Here is an 18,132-nt window from a genome sequence, read left to right as displayed (position 1 = left end):
TAACCTACAAGGATCTTAATTATTGATGATGACAGAGAAGAAACCAGTCTGATTCTCAGATTTTAAGATACAGTTTAATTAAAATGAAGTGACAACAGTTTAGCAATCCTGCAATCTCATTGTTATGAAATTACTTTCCAGACCAGGAATGCACTTAAATCTTTAATGACGTTTCCACATTTCTGAAATTGAAAACCTTAAATTACTTTTAACGTTATAGGTGGAAACTGTAGAGAAATACTACATGTAGCTTCAAGACATTCGGACCATGACATGCTGGCTGCCTTTTGTCTCAGTGTTCCAAGCTAAAGGACAATGGAAGCGAAGCTGCGTCCTCGAGGAAAGGTGCCTTGATCCACTTCCCCGGGCAGGCCTCAAAAAGGGGAAGAACTGACAACGCCATAGCATCTCCCTGCTGTCTTTTGCTGATCTCATCTTTCAGTTTCACTGGAGCTGATTTCAGGGAGGAGAAATCTGATAGTAAGTATTCAGTAGCCAAGTGAGTGCACGGTTCTTCAGTGCTGAATTATCCACAGCTGCTTACTGTTAATAGCTATGAGCAGACACAACAGGACTGGTGGGATAGTGACCCGCCTGTCTCCACAACAAAACAGGGAATGTCCAAACTTAAAGCTGTTATTTTCCCCAGTGGCATGGTATTTCAAAAGAATTTTGTGTAACTGAAGGTAATTGTATGTGTCCATAAAACCAGCAAAAGAGATAGGGACAACTGGTGAAACTGCAGGACAGCAATGATGAAAGGCATTGTTTTGCGTCCTGCTTATGAAAGAGTCACTGATACTCTGCAGCCAAAACCACATCCAGTTTAACTGATGCTTGACACCTTGTGGACAAAGTTTTCCATTCTGATTAGACAGTCGTGAGAGATTTGAAAGGTTTTAGATTTTCTCTGACATATCCAAAAGTATAAGCTCTGATAACCTGTAGACAGCCAGCTTATATTATTCAGTCATGAATCCAGCTCTGGATAGCAAAAATGTGGGCAGGTCAAGACTTGTTCTTGCCCACTTTGTATTACTTGCTGAGGCTTCTTGTGAGTCTTTCTTGTAAAGGATGCCCGTGTACCTTCCATTTTGACATCTGTTTCAAAGGCACTGGGTTTGTTTTCAGAATTATTTTGTATAGTAATGAATGTTTTTGGCAGTCTTGTCTGAGGTAGACATTACTGAGATTTAGCACCATGTAAAACTGTTCACTACTTTCAAAAGCTTTATTAAGGTTGTAGAACACTCCAAGGACAAGAAAGCATATGAAGCCTGAATTCCAGGTGCATGAGTTGTGAAGCTGTCTTTGAGTGATGGCTGTTTTCTGGTTGCTAATCCTCTGCTACTTTCCTTCTTTTTTTTTACTTTAACACCACAACGAATGTTTGGTTTTTGACTGGAAGGAACAGTCACTTTACCAATACATCTTTCTCCTGTTACTCCCATGTTTCTACTTTGTTAATTAGAATAACATTGAGTCTATCCTGTAACTGAGGTAGTATTTTAAATGTACTTGAATAGTAACTAAAACCAGAGCATGCAAACAGGTAAAGTACCTGTATCGCATTTCGCTCTAGATATTCAGGTGGCCTAATTTTACATATAGATAGATAGATAGCCACAGATAAAAATGTGGTTTTTAAAGCACATATGAGAAAAAGTGTCGTATTTTTAGGATATTTCTATGTTTAAAGAGGAATTTCTCCCCTCATGTAGAAGGAAAAACGAACTGATGATAACAGAGCTAAGCTGCAGGTACTGCGTGTATAGGTTTCTAGTGGATCTAATCAAGCTGCTCCGTGCCCTGCCGTCCCTGCTGCCAGCTTTTTTTCCGAGCCCTTTGCCGCTTCTGAACACCCTTTACCGGCGCGGTCAGCGCTCCCGGCCGCCGCGGCGGGCGGGCAGGCAGGCAGGGCCCGGTGCCTCTTCCCCGTCGCCTTAGGTCGCAATGGTGGATGCTCCAGGGCGCTGGCTTTCGTGCGAGGCTGTGGGCCCCAGGCACCTCTCCCCACCGCCCGCCGCGCTGTCCTCACGCTCCCCCTCCCTGCCCCGGGGCGGCCATTGGGGGACACGGCGTGGCTGCCGGCAGTGCGCAGGCGCCGCCGGCGGGGCCGGGCGCGCTCCCGGCGCGGGCGGGGGCAGAGGCGGTGGCGCGCGGGCAGGCTCAGACGTGGCAGTTGGGTGAGTTGAGTGTCCCCGAGCGGCGGCGCGTGCCGTCAGGCGGGGGGCTGCGCGCGGCCCCCAGGTAACGGTCCTAACGGCCTCCCCGGGCGCTCGGTCCGTCTCCACAGCCGGCAGGGGGGATCGGGCGCTGCCGCCGGGGCAGCGCCCGGGCGGAGGTGTGTGTGTGTGTGGGGGGGTCGCGGCTGTGCCCCGCGGGACGTGGGACCGCCGTCAGAGGCAGCCTGAGGGGCGATGGGAGAAGGTAGGGGCTCTGGGCGCCGCGGAGCTGGGGGAGCTGCACCCTACCTGCGCGGAGCCCACGCGAGCGGTACGCTGCCCCTCAGCGCCGGCACGGGAGGGCCGGGCACAGGTACCGCCGGCGTGCCGCGTTCCTCCTACCGCGGGCAGGCAGCCTTGTCCTGCGCGGAGCGGGGTGCTAGCACCGACCGAGTAGTGAGACCTGTTGGGGTGCTACAGTAACTTAAAAGTCTTAGTTAATGGGGACAGAAGTGTTAACTGTTTGCGGGTCTCGCAGTGAATTGGAGTAAACCTAAGCTTATTCTGTCATAGCTTATTCCAAAATGTGGTATTAAAAAAAAGTAAATAGAAAATGTAATGTGCGTAGCTATGTTCCATTCTGTGTATGTGTGTGTCGATACATGCACACACCCCAAAGATGATTTGCCAGTTGAGATTGCAGCATGCCTTGGGGAGGGACAGCACCTCTTTCTAAATGATATGTTACCAAGCACAGTGTCTCTGAAGAAATGTAAAGTTAATAGGTCTCTTTTGGTTAGCCAAAAACATGATCCACTATTTTTGATTCTGTTGTCCTAGTTCTACATGCACAAAGTAGAGTTTTACATCTTCACAGAGAGGTCAGTGCAGTAGAGCATTGCAAACGTACAGCAGTCCTCTGAAAAAAAAAAAAAGACAGCCTATTCTGTAATAGCGGTAAATTAAGTCGTGGATAAGTGCTTGTGTTAGTGTTGTTCCTCAGACTATGGGGTGTAAAGTTAAGTAGTGTTCATAGAGACAGGGAGAAGGTTTTCATGTTCTCCTGTGTAGTGACACTTGTAGTAAACAGAGCCAGGGAAAGACCTGGGCTTAGCAGATCCTCTGATCTTTCTCATGCAGTTTCCAGAGTGAATCTGTATGGCTCTTGTTAGAATCTGATCACTAAAACCTTAGGTGATCAGTTTCTATTGATATTTCGGGTGTTGCCTCCAAAGTATTTTCATCCTATGTTGGTATATATACCTATCTTGAGAAGGGATTAAATATGCTCAACATTGAATAGAATCTGGAACTGTGTTTGATAAACGTACGTTATTTTGCTTGTGGTTTGAGTTCCTGTCTCTCTTCAGCACAACCTCTGTGTGTTTATACTGTCTATGGGAAGTTTGACGTGGCAAGATTTTTTTTTGTGTGCGTGTGTGAGTGAGGAAGTCATTTCCCCTGGATGCTGTCACAGCTAAAGGTGTTGACTGTTACAGCTGCATCAAAGTGAAAATATCTTCCTTTATATAGATACAAAATTATATATATGCCTGTGCCAGTGTGTAGGTAATTTAGTACTGACTGGCTCATACTGCCACGTCTTTTCTGATGGGGGCGGGGGAGGGAAGAAAGTGCGGCTGGCAGCATGAAGCCTCTCTGTTTAAACATTCTTTTTCTTCTCCCCATGTTTACCTTGTTAGCTAAGAAATAGGTAATCTTAGGGAGTTGTCGTCTATCTGAAGCAGTTTAATGCTGCAACTGAGAAATCTTATGCTACATTTGAGGAGTGTGGTTTAGAGGGTTGCACAGGCTATGTGTGAGGAGGACTAGGCCCTGTATCCAGCTCAAAGTGGTTTCTTCTCTGATGTGGAAGATTAGTAAAACTGTTGCAGATTTTTCTTTTTTTTTCCCCCAAGAAATGTATTTTTAATTTGAGAAGCCTAAACATGGGTTTTCTCATAGGGATAGCTTTTCTCTACTGGCATGTACCAGTGCAGCATGAATTTGTCTGTTGCGTTCTTAGAGCTGCATGTAATTTTGAGGTGCCATTCTGCATGCTTCTGGAGCACAATTCCTGATTTACTTACATCCAGTTTGCATACTCAGAGATGACTCCATGGCTCAAGCCTAAGAATGTGAAATATAGATGGTTGGGAAACCTATTTCAAAGGAACATTTAATATTTAAAATGCTAGTTTATATGATGTATCTTTAGTTCTTTGGGGATGCCTGACCTATGTACTTGGGACTACAGAAGTAGTAAGTACTCATTGAGGGTTTGGATCCTCAACATTTCCTGAAACAGTTTTAATTTGGGCATCAAGAAACTTAGTGGAATTCTGGTTTTGTTAAATTCAATATGAAGTCAAAATAACAAATTCTGTCTTACATGGAAAAGAGAAAGCTAGCTGTCAAGGCTGCAAAGTGTACAACTTCAATAACTCTTCAAATTCCTTGGTGGAAGGGGCTCTGTATCTGAAAACTAGTCTTATGAAATACAGTCATCTGGTTTAGTAATGCAGAATTCTTCAGATTTTCTAGTTCTGAACATGATTGCAATTATCAGGATATGCTTTCCTGAAAGTTTCCTAAAATTTTATTTTATCCTGATTGCTTGTAATCAAATTCTGGGGGGTTTTTTTGTTTGTTTTTTGTTTTTTTTTTTACTTAACAACAACAGAGTCAAGATGTGAAGGCTTAGGGAAAAGATGCCTGGTAATAGCAAGGACAACATATGGTATTGTTGAGGCCATGCTGCCCTCAGAGAACAGCTTCTCATTTGTGGAATACCTTGTGCTCAATTTTGTCATGCTATGGAGTCCTGTTGTAAAAAGGCTGCTTAGGCCAGTAACGCAGAAGTTGGCTGGAAATAGGATATCTCTCTATCCTGAACTTTATTCTCTCTTTCAGCAGTGCCAAAAGCAAGGAATCTTCCTTCAGTTGCTTGGGATGGATTTAATGCAGAAGGTTTGATGAAAAGCTGGTGCCATATTCCGTACTTCCTCTAAAAAAAGGTGTGCTAGGACAGGAGAAGGGTTTGCTAGAGGAGTTTCATACTCTGGTCATTCTGCCTATCTTTATTTTTCAGTGTGTGCATTGGGGGGATATCTGGTATTTGGGGAATGGGACTCACAGTGTATTTTTCAGGTGTAGTAGAAGTCGAGGTTTTCCCAGTAAAGAGAACAGTTTGAGACTGTCCTTTGAGTTTTTTTCCACCTGCATATCCATTACTTACCATTTTTCTCTCCATGGGCCTGGGAGAGGTGAATCCTGTTCAGATAAATTCAGTGATTTGTTTAAATTCATGCAGTACATGGTAGTGCTAAGAAAACCAAGTAAGCAAGCAAGCAAACCCAATATTTTCCCCTGACTTCCAGGTCCTTTTTTGCCCTCAAATGTATCTTTTCTCTTTTTTGGGAACATAGTTCACAGCCTTTTAAAAGGCACAAAGAGTGAAGAGTAGTAGTAGGTGTCACTTTCTCTTTTGCAGATTAAGAGGACCCGATACTTGGAATGAGAATATTGCCATCATGAGTCAACAAGGTTATGTTGCAGCACCTCCATATTCCCAATCCCAGCCAGGAATAGGAGGTTTTTCTGCAGGTTTTGGACCACCTAATTCTTCACTTCATTATGGGCATTATGGGGACCCGAACTCCTCATACTCAGCACCTCAACCAGGTATGAATTTGGCTTGAGATATGTTTTCAGAGTCTACTTCTCTGTGAAGGTATTTTGCATAATTTTTTCTTACTTGTGTCAGCACAAAATGCTCAGTTTTACACTGCTACTGCAACAGCATCCTGCACTAGCTTTGTCTGTGTTATTGTTGATGCTCAGATGTTGATGTAAGATGCATGGTAGTGGGTATCTGACCTTCGTGTGTGAATTCCATTGTCCAGGACGCAATAAGCACCAGTGCTTAATGCTGTATTATGAGTAATACTTAATACAGACATACAAAAGGGGTGATTTCTGTGAATAGAGAAATGTTTCTCAACTCGTATGTGTCAATGGCAAGCAAGCTGTCAGAAACGGGTTGTATTCTTCACAATAGGGCCTTTTTCCTGCTGAATTCTTGAGCACAAACTTGCCTATGAGTATGAGTCGGTGTTCTCCTACTTAAGCTTGCTGATGTATTTGGATGATGCATGGTAAGTAGAGCCTGTCTGCTTTCTAACCACTCAGGAGACAATTACCTTCTATGAGGAAGGGCACCTTGGCCACAAGCAAATTACAAGCAAAGGGGATATTTGCTTTATTTCTACCAGCATAATCATGCTACAGATAATGTCATTGACATCCAACAGATAAACATGGCTGTCTTTGTCTCTCCTTTGCTTTTCATTAATTTTAACTTACTGATACATGGCTTCAGGTCTTTCAAGAAGTATAATATATGAGTATATTGTAGCTGAAGCTTAAAAAAAATAATTTGAAAGCATGGAATTTAAGCCCATTTTGCTCTGTGTAAGTCATGCTGGTCTAATTTCAGTAAAGTCAAAGTAGGCATGCTACACTAGTGAACTGGGGCTGTGGAAAATATCCAAAGAGTAAGGTTTCCTCTTCCCTCTGCTAGTCTACTAATAAACATAGCCAAGATAGGGAGGCAAGAAGAGGGACCATCTCAATATTTTGCCTGATGTCACAGGGGGAAATTAGTTAAAATAGTAAAGATGTCTGAAGTATTCTCTAAGGCATCTAAAAAAAAAATTTGTTAAAATTTTTAATAACATTCAGATTATGATAAGTTACATTAAATGTAGTATTTGAGATGGTGGAGTAAGGTAATGACAGAACTAAGTATCCAAGTATATTGAGGTTTTTTAAATGTTCTGTGGTGTCCTTGATTTTTGTGTTATTGTGAGAACAGAAAAAAGTTTTACCCAATTTCTCTAAAACTGCTTCTTAAAGACAGCAGGAGTCGTGTTACCTTAATCCAATGCTGAATATAGTCAGAAGATAGAACTACTTGTGGTAATTGGCTTTAGAATACTTGGGGAAAAATATCAGTTTTGGTACCAAACAAATTTTTGATGTTACAGTAATTTAAAGGAAAATAAGTCAAGAAATACAGGTTGGAAAGCTGTTTATTCAGCACTGTTGTTTACATAAATTGTAGTCCCTTTATAGTCACCATTCTAGATCTGAATTAAGAACCATTTTTAGCATAGGTTTACAAGTTCTACATATGGAGGCTTTTTTTTTTTTTAAAGGTTGTTCCGAGTTTTCTTTCTGACCATGGTCTCTGAAATCAAAGGGACCTCTTGCTTCTACCTGTTAAAGATAACTGGGTGACAGGGAATTACCAGTATCTCAAATTGAATTGCCAGGTCTGTTTGTTCATTCCTGTTTTCTTACTGTCGCTGTTGGGTGGAAAGTTACCAACTACGATTTGCTTCCTTTTTACTATCTGTTCTTTTTCATATCTGCTTCTATAGTTGACGAGAAATCTGTCCTTTCTTATGGAATCACAGAATGGCTGAGGTTGAAAGGGACTTCTGGAGGTCATCTGGTCCAACCCACCTGCTCAAGTAGGGCCACCTAGAGCCCATATTCTTACTTGTAGAGCAGGGCTGTACACTTGTATTTTTTGGCGATCTTGTGCTTTCTTACAGGGTTCTTACATAAAAGCACTTCTTCTTTTGCAGGTGTGTCAAAATCGTCTGTGCCTTTTGGATCTTTGGTTCCTGTTGGGCCTCCACCATCTGGTACACATCAATTCAGCCAGACCAACTTCCAGAATGGGCCCAGTACGCCAGGGCAACAGCCACATAGGTGACTTTCAAAAATTAATACATGAGATCTAAGCTATTTGACCTCTGTTACCTCTCTTCGGCTGCTTCACTGACATTTAAGTATGCCATCCCTTTAATCTTGAGCAGTTCTGACTTATTCCAATTCTGAACTGGATCTTCTGGTTCGGTTCCCTGTGATGTTAAACTGCCAGATCCTACAGTGTGATCTGTAATCTCATTAAGTTCCGTTTTACAGCCAGTCAGGTCTTTATCGTGCATTGTGTGGAGTTTTTTTAATTATGCTTTCTTTTTTATCTTAGACCCATCGCTTCAAAGCAGCAGTAAGGTGTTATAAGTGCTGTTTGATATAGAAGTTGCATTATTATTTTTGTTCACTTTCTGATGTCTTAATTCTTTGTTGTGAGGTACCAAGAAGTTGTTATTTACAAATTAATAGTTGCCAGCGAATTTTGACTAGAAGCTGGTGCATGTCTCTATATCTGTAGTTCTCCCCCTCATGGCCTCCCCCCCGCACCCCCCCCTTGTTAGGATGTCTTTGCTTTGTTGTTGTGGGATCACAGCCAAGTTTCCATAGGGTACTTTAAAGACATTTTATAATGCAGTTTTGTTATACCTTCTCAGATGGATGACTGCTACTTTTTTGCTTAGGTCTGAGATTGACTATGAAGAGTTTATTTGAAGTGCTGTTTCCAGAGCTCACAGGAAGAAGTGAAGGAGACAGAAGTGGGGAAGGGAGAAAATAGAGAAAGGTGGAAGTTGTAAAAAGAAATATTGGAAAAATGATTGTACGAGGGTATAGCCAAGCTTTATTACACAATGGTTATATTGCAGGTACTTATAAGTGGGTAAATATTCTTAGCTCATTTAATTCTGTTAAATGTTAATTATTTTGCTTACATTAGTTTGCGTACCTATAGCTATTTTAGTTTTAGTGAACTTGACACCATTTAACGACATTCTTGTTTTAGTTGGTTGAAGTCTTAATCTGCTTCTGTGCTTTTTAGTTATTGTATAGTTACTTGTGTTCAAATAAAGCCATGTGTGTGTTTTATTAGGCATCAAAATAGGAAGCCTGTTTGTTGGCTGTGTGTTATCACTATGTAAAGGAGGACCCAGAGACACTGGTGATCAGTTGTAAAAGACAGTGTACTAATGCATAGGGAGAAGTGGTATTTGTTCTGAAGATGAAAAAGCAAGGTGAACGGAGTCGAGTGCACATGACCAACCCAGAAAAATACTGATTCTCTTTCCTAGCTTCCAGTCATTGCCCTGACAGCTGCACATCTATTGTTTTTCACCTTATCTTGGTTTATTCCCAAATTGCTGAGAGTTGCTATTCTAGGCCAGGAAATTTACACATCAAAATTTCAAGGAAAGTGAATTCTACTTCACTTGAAATAGTTAGGCCCCTTCTCAGTTTTAGAAGTGGTCATAGGAAAATCAGTGTAGATTGTCTCTGGGAGATAGCCTGCTATCTTATTTTTCCAGAGTGAAATAGTCTGGTAGGAAATATCTTTATAAGCCGCATGTGTGTTACTGCTTTCTTTTCTTTCATTGTTTTTCTTACATTCATGTTTTTCCATATCTGATAATTATGAAGCAGTTTTTCCCAACCTGCATCTTCTTTTTTCCTTTACTACAGGGAAGTTCTTAAGTTTCTCACTTCATTTTCTTCTCTTCACAGATTCTTCTAATCTTCTTCACCCATCCCCCCTAGGTAATTTTCCTTTATAAGCATGGAAAGGGGATGGAGTGATGTGATAGGTTCAGAAGCTTGTGTTTCTTAATCTTCAAGCTTTCATATAGTTATTACTACTCTCTCCTTGCCATGTCATATTCGCTCTTCTTTGTTTCTAACAAGTATGCAAACAAATATGTACTGTCTTTTTTTTTTTAAACAAGTGTGCAATCTCTGTGTGCTTCTTGACTATTTTAATACAAGTATATATTTTCTGAGCAGAATGTGAGCAAACTATTAGGAGTTTCGCTGTCCTAATTGATTATTTCAGCACCAACCTTGAGAAGGTATGAGATCTTCTAGAATTATGATTGGTTGATTTAACTTTTTGCATAACTGCACTAATTTTTCCCTTCAGGTTTCAAGGCCCTCCACCTCCAAGCAATACAGGACCTTCCTATCCTCCCTACAGTCATCAGACACAACCAGCCTACCCAAATACTACATCCATTTCATCTACAACACAACTTGCTAACCAGCTCAACAGCATGCAGATAAATAGCTATGGTAATCAGTTTTATCTGATCTGATTGGCTTTTTCTCATTTAAAGCTATGATAATTAGAAACTTACTCAACTTCTCTGTAAACAGAAAATGAAATCTTTGACCACTATAACTTGCTCAAGTTTGTAAAATTTTTTTTTTTAAATCTCATCCTATTCCTTAAATCAATTTTCTTGGGTTCATTCTGAATTGGTGTTTGATGAACCTTCCATAGAAGTCAACTATCTTATCAGTCATTTCTCAGATTATGTGGTGATCCTGCCAGTAACAGCCTGGGCATGAGCAATAATATGCAGACAAGGCTTTGTTTTTCCTCAGCTTTTTAGAGTTTCTCTCTGTTTTGAAACTATTGTATTCTTTTTTGTCCAAATCTTACAGTTTAGTTTTTAATCTAAATTTATTTGCACTTATTTTGAGGTTAAAACATCTCAAACTTAAGCCATGAGGTAAAGATGTGATCATGTGATTCTTCCATGTAAATTACTTCCCACCTCCAATTTTCTGTTTGGTTATATCTGCTTTTCCAGAGTACTTCCTGGTGAAATTTAGCATTTCATTTAAAAGGAGTAAAATTCAGTTAGCATCTTGTTTTTCTGAGGCCAGTGTGTTTTAGGAGAATGATTTTTTTAAATGAGCATCACCTTGGTGGTTGATATCTTTGTAAGATACGTGTAACGGTGAACTTTTCAGTTCAGGCTGCACTGATACTGTATCACTGTTCCTACCCTGGCTTTATGAGTTGCTGATTTGACTTGAATGAAACCTGCATAAATACCATGGGTCTGACCCTCTGTTTGTATAATTGCTTGTGAAAACTTACACCTTCTTCACCTTAGAAAAATTAATTTAGGCTTGAGTTCAGCCTTGATATACTGGACTGCAAGTGCATAATTAACTTAGGCCTTTTTATACAGGATGAAGTGTGGCCCAGCACCTCTAGAGCACTTCATATATAGCAACTCATATTATTTAGAGCAAAACATATTTTTTTTGCTTCCTGCCTTCACTATATTGCTTTCAGCAATAATTATGTAAAAAATAATGTTCTTGTTTGTGTTACACGCTGGAAGGTTGACATACCCTTCAGACCACTGAAGACATAGGTTCTTTACAGCTCTGCCTTTGTGTTTCGTTTTGTTCTTCTGATTTTTCCTTAGCCGTAAGTCTAAGTTGGTGTAACTTGATGGAGTGCTGAAATTCACAGCTTGTAAAGCTACTGGAGTGATGTTTGTTTGTACCAGCTGAGAACCTGAGCTTGTATTTTGCATGTGAAATTTTTTTTTCAGTTAGCTTGTCTGACAGAAGATGCATTTCAATATTTGTATATTAACATATTGCTTCTTTTGCTCCAAATGTAATTTTGGTTATTCTTATAGCTTTTTTGAAAATTATTTTCCCATAGGTCTTTGAGGAGAAATTTGACTCAGAAATGTAGGTTTTGTAAAGTAATAAGTATTTACAGATTGTAAGTCTCAACCTGCCCTCCCTATTTCCAGGGTCCTCTTAATTCTAACTGGAATCTGGATCTGATAAACAGCAAACTATTCCTCACCAGTGTGTACAAAATAATTCCCACATGTTTCATCTTTTAGCATCAAAACCAGAAGATGGTTGTAAACCAGATAAAATGAGTGGATTTATCTTCCATCAAACCTGTCATGGTGAAATGCAAATAGACTAGCAAAAACATGCCTCATAAGAGAAATTGATTATTAAGCAAAAAGAATGTTGTTTCACATTATGAAATTAAATATTATTTCAAAAGCAAATAGTGATTTATGTGTATTCCAATCAAGAATTGTCAAAGGCTGACTTCCCTCTGTCTTTCCCCATCCACCCCAGCTGCCGGGTTTTATTGAAAATAGAGCTAGAAGAAATAAAATTGAATATCTGAATTAGTTCAGACTTAAACTATGAGGTCAGTTTATGCTGTTATGTGAACAGGCATTCAGAATCCCCATAATGCATTGTCACTATGGGATACAATATTGCCTATATATTATAAATGTATTGACCAAAAATAGAACACCTTCCACACAGAGTTAGCAGGTTTTCATTTTTGACTCAGCTGACAGAGTTTCTTGCTCAGGTCCTGGCATTACTCCGAGCACTTGCATGTCTTCTGGGCATCCGGCATCTTTTCAGAGTCCACAGCTACCACCACCAACCCAGCAGCAAGTCGCTTTACCACCTGGATCACAACTTCCTACACCAGCAAATAATGTTAATGGCCTTTGTGCTCAACCATCGTTGCCTCCTATGGCCAGACAAGATGGAATCCCTGGGCCTGTCCCCCCAAATCCTAACTTGCAGCAGCTTTCAGGACAGCCTCCAGGGCCTGGATATCATCCTCAGCAAGGTAAGGAAGGATGTTTGTTATGTAATTGAAAACAAACCATGCATGGAGAATCACTGGTGGAACTGTGACCATTCACAGTTGATGTTCTGCTGACTTGGAAAAATGAAAATTTAATCCTTTTTTGTGTAGAATGGAAAGATTTGCATTGTCAGTCAATACAGTCAAGGTAGACTGTGCTTTTGCTCAAAAGTTTAGTGCTCTGTTGAGACTGTAACAAGAAAAAGGAGATTAATTTGGATCAGGAACAGAAATATTTTGGTTAGTAATGAGTAGAGGCACAATGTACTATAGAAAGGAGTTTTTCTTATACTCTGTAAAGGTATAGGTTGTTCTCTGTCTTACAGTGCTGTCTGTCATAAGTGGCTTTCAAAAACGCTTTATTATATCAATTAAAAAATTGTAACTCAATACAATTATTTCAACTTACATAGGTAAAACAGTTATTTTGACAACTAAAAAGCTAACTAGACCTGTTTGCATTGACTGATGCTAGGGGAGAGATTCTCACTAATGTAGTGGCCTGGTTTGAGTAGCTGTAGTAATCTCTACTAACCATCCTACTTGACATATACCTGAGAACTTTGGAGCCATAGTTGTTGCACCTAGTCTTATGCTTACCTTTAAAACACAGACTGCATGAGCCAAAGTAATCCATGTCCTTTACTTGCTGGAAACAGAAGGGAGGGAGAAGTTGCTTTAGCTGAGCATGAATGAATTGTGTGGCAAAAGTTGATGTTAAAAATTGATAACGCAACTTAAATACTTTAAATGAATTGTCATTTGTAACTCTGCAGCAAGCTATGGTCCTCAGATGGCAGGATCTCAACTGTCTTACCCTGGTGCTTTTCCTGGGGGTCCGGCACAGCTCCCAGGTCCACAGCAGAAGAAGCTTGATCCTGACTCTATTCCAAGCCCAGTAAGTAACGTGGCACTAATTTTTTATAACTGTAAATTTCTGCTGCATTTTAGTTAAAGGAATTACAATACTAATATTTATTTTAGTTGTTGGGTTTTTTTGTAACATAAAATTGTACTTATGTGACTTGGTTCACAAGGTGTGTTCCAATTTTTGCAGTTTCTTAATTACATGCAATTTTGTACTCTGTGCTGTCAGTTTTGGATAAATTAATGCATAATCTTAGTTTTAGTACTGAAGAGGCTTTATAACCTTATCTAACATAGGACATACCCATGACTCCAAGTACTTTAATAGGAATTCTCAACAGGAGTCTTGGTATGACAGTGAGCAGTACTGAAGGATTACTTGCATTCACTGCAGCTAATCACCTTTCCTTTTCACTCCAGAAAGTTTGACGGCTTAAACTTAGTAACAGACGCCTAAAGTAGAATTTGTGGAGAGTACAGGTACATGAAGTCTAAAACTGCAATCCTGGAAATGCTGAGAAGTCCCATGCTCAAAAGCCATCTCACCATTTGATTTCAGGAGTTTCCCAGGCAACTAGAATTATTTGCCTGAGCATCCTTCCAGCTGCTGCAGCCTTGTAAAGATTTATATAACCATATACTTAATGGTTAAGCTTCATACAGGTTGAAGAGGCTCAGCTGTTGAAGCATGTTTGAACATGCACTGGTGGGACAGTGTTTCTTCTTAGAATGGTATTGGAGAAAGAGAAAACAAGGTTGTGGTTGTGTCCATCTTAAATAGTCTAATTGTTACTCAAAGGAATAACTAGTGAGATGCAGGCTGCATTTAACTTATTTACTGAGAACAACTAATTGAAGTAGAGGGAGAAAATGTGCTGAACTCATGGGGAAAACACATTCTGATGCACACACTTATACTGGTTCTGGCAATTGTCTGGACAGGTCAAAAGGTACTTGGAGAGTTGGGATTCCTGAAGCCAGCTATGTCCTGCAGCTTTGACCTAGAACTTTCTACTTAAAAAAATATATTAACCACCACACTGTAAGCTAGTAGTCTGGGTGAAGGAGTCTTCCACTTCTTTGCTGAGGTAGTACTGCTGTACAGGAAAGAATTTGTGTTCCACCAAGATGAGGGAAAAGCATTTGTGTAAAAGCCTGACACTGTCTAGTAGGGAGCAGCCCTGCTTCCTTAAACTGGGATTTATTTTTTTTTTTCCTTCTAAGAAGGATTATTTTTTTAATCCAGTGACGGTTTTGATGTGAAACCCCCAGAAATTTGGAAAAATGCTTGTTGATAATCACTTAGAGGTTAATGTAACAACTGCAATTGCCTCTGTTAAAGGCAATTTTCAAGTTAAATGTAACTGAAAACCATTGTGTAAAAAAACCTAAAGTGAGTGTCTGTAAAATTAACACATGCCCTTAACAGGTCAGTCATTCCTAGTGTTTCAGTATGGTGCTCTTTACATAACGATAAAATGGTCTTGTCTAATTAAAAAAAAAAAAAGAGGAGGAGGGAGGCAAGGAGAAGGAGGTCTGGCATGAAAGCATGGACTGATGTCTTGTTTCAATTACACATGTAGAATAAACAGCCTTGACTATGACAGCAATGTTAAAATAGGTTAAAAGGTTTGTTTAAGCAGCACAGAGAGGATCAAAATGACATGATGACATGTTTAAAAGAAACATGATCTGGGTCAATGTCTGTAAAGGGCAAAAAGCTAATTCAGAATGAGGAATAAGTATGACCATGTGTATTTCTCTTGTTATATTTACATTGTATAATTACAGTAGTGTGGCCAGATAAATTTGCTTCTTATCTGTAGCCATTGTTGATTTATATTTTTCTTACATATGTTAGAGGTTGATATGTGCTCTGACATCTATGAAAACTAGCATCTGGGCTTTGTCAACAATTATTTCCAAGAACAATGATATATTTAGGTCACTTAACTGCAGAATACCATGGTCCATTGATCCTTTGCAGAGCTAAGTCTGGAAGTGGTTTGCTTTCTTCGGCCAGTGGATCTTTTTAGAGCAAAGCCTTTTTCCTTCAAATGCAAGAGTTAGCAATAAGTATACAAGCCAAGAAGGCAGAGAAAAGTAATCAAGCAGAATATATAACAAGCTCTCTGAGGAATGTATTGTATATTTAAATTGCAATGCAAAAACTTTATTGGGGAGAAACAAAAAAGTTACAGGCCCCGGATTATTTCCAGTGTGTTAGGAAATACCTCTTGGACAATGATCAGTAGACTCTATGCAACTAATTTTGTTTTTATTCTCTGTTTGCTTTCCAACAGAGGCTTCTGAACTTCCCTAGCTATTATTAGAAATTCATGTGCAGTGTAAAGATACTATTCCATGGGATACCAGCAGCGGCGGCAAAGCCAGTTTCAGAAATTCCCCGTCTCATTCCTCTTACCTCTCACAGTTGTTTGGCTACTCCCTAAACCAGATTTCTGAAAAGATAGTTTATCTGAGGGAAGAGGAGGAATAATGGTATCATCTCAGTGAGCCGGTTTATGGTGTGGAACAAAATACACCTTTATATAACTTCAGTTATATCCTGAAAAGTATCAAACAGGGGTGAGGGACTGTGCAGAAGTGACAGGGGAGGAAGCGTATGGGAAAGGAATTTGTTCAGTAGTAAAGTCAGCTTCATGAGCATTTCGTGACATTACATGGTAAATTGCTATAAACTAGGCTTCAACCAGAGTAAATCTGTACATGATCAGAGCTGCCTCATTTTAATAAAAATTTCTGTGATTGCTCTCCTTTACTTTCTTTCTAGGAGGAAGTTCACAACATGGTAGTCTGACCTAGAGAATGAAAACCCTGAGCTCTAGTGTTGAAATACTACCTAATGGCCAACAAGGCTTTTCTCAGGACTTTAAATTGCTGCTTTCTAAGTGGCAGTGCTGAAATACAGCTCAGCTAGGAAGGTGATCTACTATGTAGATTATTGTTTATTTCTTAACCACCCTGTGCATGGACCCTAGTCAGGAGGAATGAGGGCTAACCCCTCCCACCGTTGCAATCTGATCAATTACCTGTACATTCATGTATGAAGAACTGCAGCTGGCACAACTGTGGTCATACAAAAGATAACCTGGTGTATATGGCATCTAAGATGATGCAACCTTGCACTTTAGTTTGATCTGGGAGAACAGAAGGCCAGATTCAGTAGCAAGGAGTTATTTACATCATCAGTCTCCTCAATTTGCTGGCTAGCCTCTCTTGAAAAGGTCTGTCCTCCTAGTAGTCAATGTATTTACTCTAAACAACTCATTTGTTCACTGTATATAGGTCTTATCCACCCCAATGTGTAGTGTTACCCCTGAGTTCCAACAGGCAACTGCAGTTGTAAGAGTTATACTGCTCTGCTGTGTGTATAATTTTCTAGTTTTTGTGTCCAGAAGCCTGTATTGCAGTAGGTTTATAGCACCTCTGTGTAAGACAATGTCGATAGTGTTACTTGGTGTAGATGTTAGCATAACTGTTTATGAACATAACTGAATGCATGGCTTACCTTTCTCATACTCTCCTTGCTTCTTACTCATCAGATTCAAGTAATTGAAAATGATAAGGCTTCTAGGGGAGGGCAGATCTATGCTACAAACACAAGAGGACAGGTTCCTCCTCTTGTCACCACAGACTGCGTAATCCAAGACCAAGGTAACTGTCCTCGTTACTGATTTGTCTAGAAAGATAAATCAAATGTAATTTAAAAAAAAAAAAGACTAAATTCTCAAATTTCTCATCTGAAAATGATGCTCCTTACTCTGAATTGGACATGAGATGGGAAACTCCCTTTAAAGAAAAAAAAAAGGGGGGAGGGGGGGAGGAGGGGAGTTGAATTCTTACACTTTGCCTAACACCTTCTCTACCTTTCCTGACCTCTAAAATAATATGAATAGTTGAGACAACTTTTTTTTAACTTAAAATTTTTCAAGGTTTTAAATTTCAAGTTGAAAATCCTTTTTGTATTCTTCTGAAATTTTAAAAGAGGGACACTAGAAGAGGAAGTGACACTAGCACTGTTACATTTTAAGATACGAATTTTGGAAAATTCTATTCAAGTGATAGGGGCAGCGTACAAGCTGTCTAGTTGTCTTCATTTTTTCCTTTGGCCAGTGTATCTGCCTTTGCCTCTGCCTAGAGCTTGGAAGTACAATATTCCATGTGCTCTCTTGACAGCAGGCTTGATATTTTCATGCAGATTAAACTGATGGTATCATTTAGTCCAGCGTTAATTTATCAGTGCTTGGATAAACTGTATAAAATGTACAAACATATCAAGATTTTTTTGGCGTTATCTGAGAATGGGGTAATGCAGTTCTGATGAACAAAGAAATTCCTTTCAAGAAACTTGAGCAGAGCTGCAGCTTGATGGTTAAAAAAGGAGCATAAGGAAGCTGATTTCTGAACTCCTGTTGTCTTTCAGTCAGTTTCTCATTGAGGGAACTGAGCTAAGTGTGCTGCAAGAAGTGGTGTGGTGATTTTAGTACACTGTATTTTGCAAGATAAATGAGCATGGTGATGTTAACACAGATATACTGTTTTCTGGATCGGAGCTAGCTCGTTAGAGCAGTCTTAACAATAGGTATCAGTCTGCAGCATTTCTTTATATACAGTGTTGGCATTTCCACTGGGGGTTTCATCCATATTATTTTCTTTTAAGACCTTAGATATGATAGGTTTCAAACTAATCTCTGT

The 18,132-nt window shown here is 39.8% G+C and overlaps 1 protein-coding gene across 5 annotated transcripts in view; it reads left to right on the top strand.

Moving 5' to 3' along the window:
- Positions 1 to 460: 460 nt before the first annotated feature.
- The window catches only part of SEC24D (SEC24 homolog D, COPII coat complex component), a 58,367-nt gene continuing 40,695 nt past the window's right edge, over positions 461 to 18,132 (top strand). Inside the window, exons 1-8 of one of the 5 annotated variants that reach the window (XM_049814832.1) lie at positions 2,168 to 2,186; positions 5,079 to 5,182; positions 5,659 to 5,849; positions 7,820 to 7,946; positions 10,024 to 10,172; positions 12,259 to 12,528; positions 13,323 to 13,444; positions 16,980 to 17,091. In XM_049814832.1, coding sequence (XP_049670789.1) covers positions 5,699 to 5,849; positions 7,820 to 7,946; positions 10,024 to 10,172; positions 12,259 to 12,528; positions 13,323 to 13,444; positions 16,980 to 17,091 — 931 coding nt within the window. In that variant the 5' untranslated portion in view covers positions 2,168 to 2,186; positions 5,079 to 5,182; positions 5,659 to 5,698. Of the gene's footprint in view, positions 481 to 2,146; positions 2,251 to 5,078; positions 5,183 to 5,658; positions 5,850 to 6,300; positions 6,323 to 7,819; positions 7,947 to 10,023; positions 10,173 to 12,258; positions 12,529 to 13,322; positions 13,445 to 16,979; positions 17,092 to 18,132 lie in introns of those variants that run through there. The other 4 variants (XM_049814833.1, XM_049814830.1, XM_049814829.1 and 1 more) reach the window with 4 other exon arrangements.

This window comes from Accipiter gentilis, chromosome 12 (genome assembly GCF_929443795.1).
Source record: "Accipiter gentilis chromosome 12, bAccGen1.1, whole genome shotgun sequence".
Classification (NCBI taxonomy): Eukaryota; Metazoa; Chordata; class Aves; order Accipitriformes; family Accipitridae; genus Astur; species Astur gentilis.
Note: the sequence above shows the minus strand (reverse complement) of the source record. Positions and strands in the feature narration are given on the sequence as shown.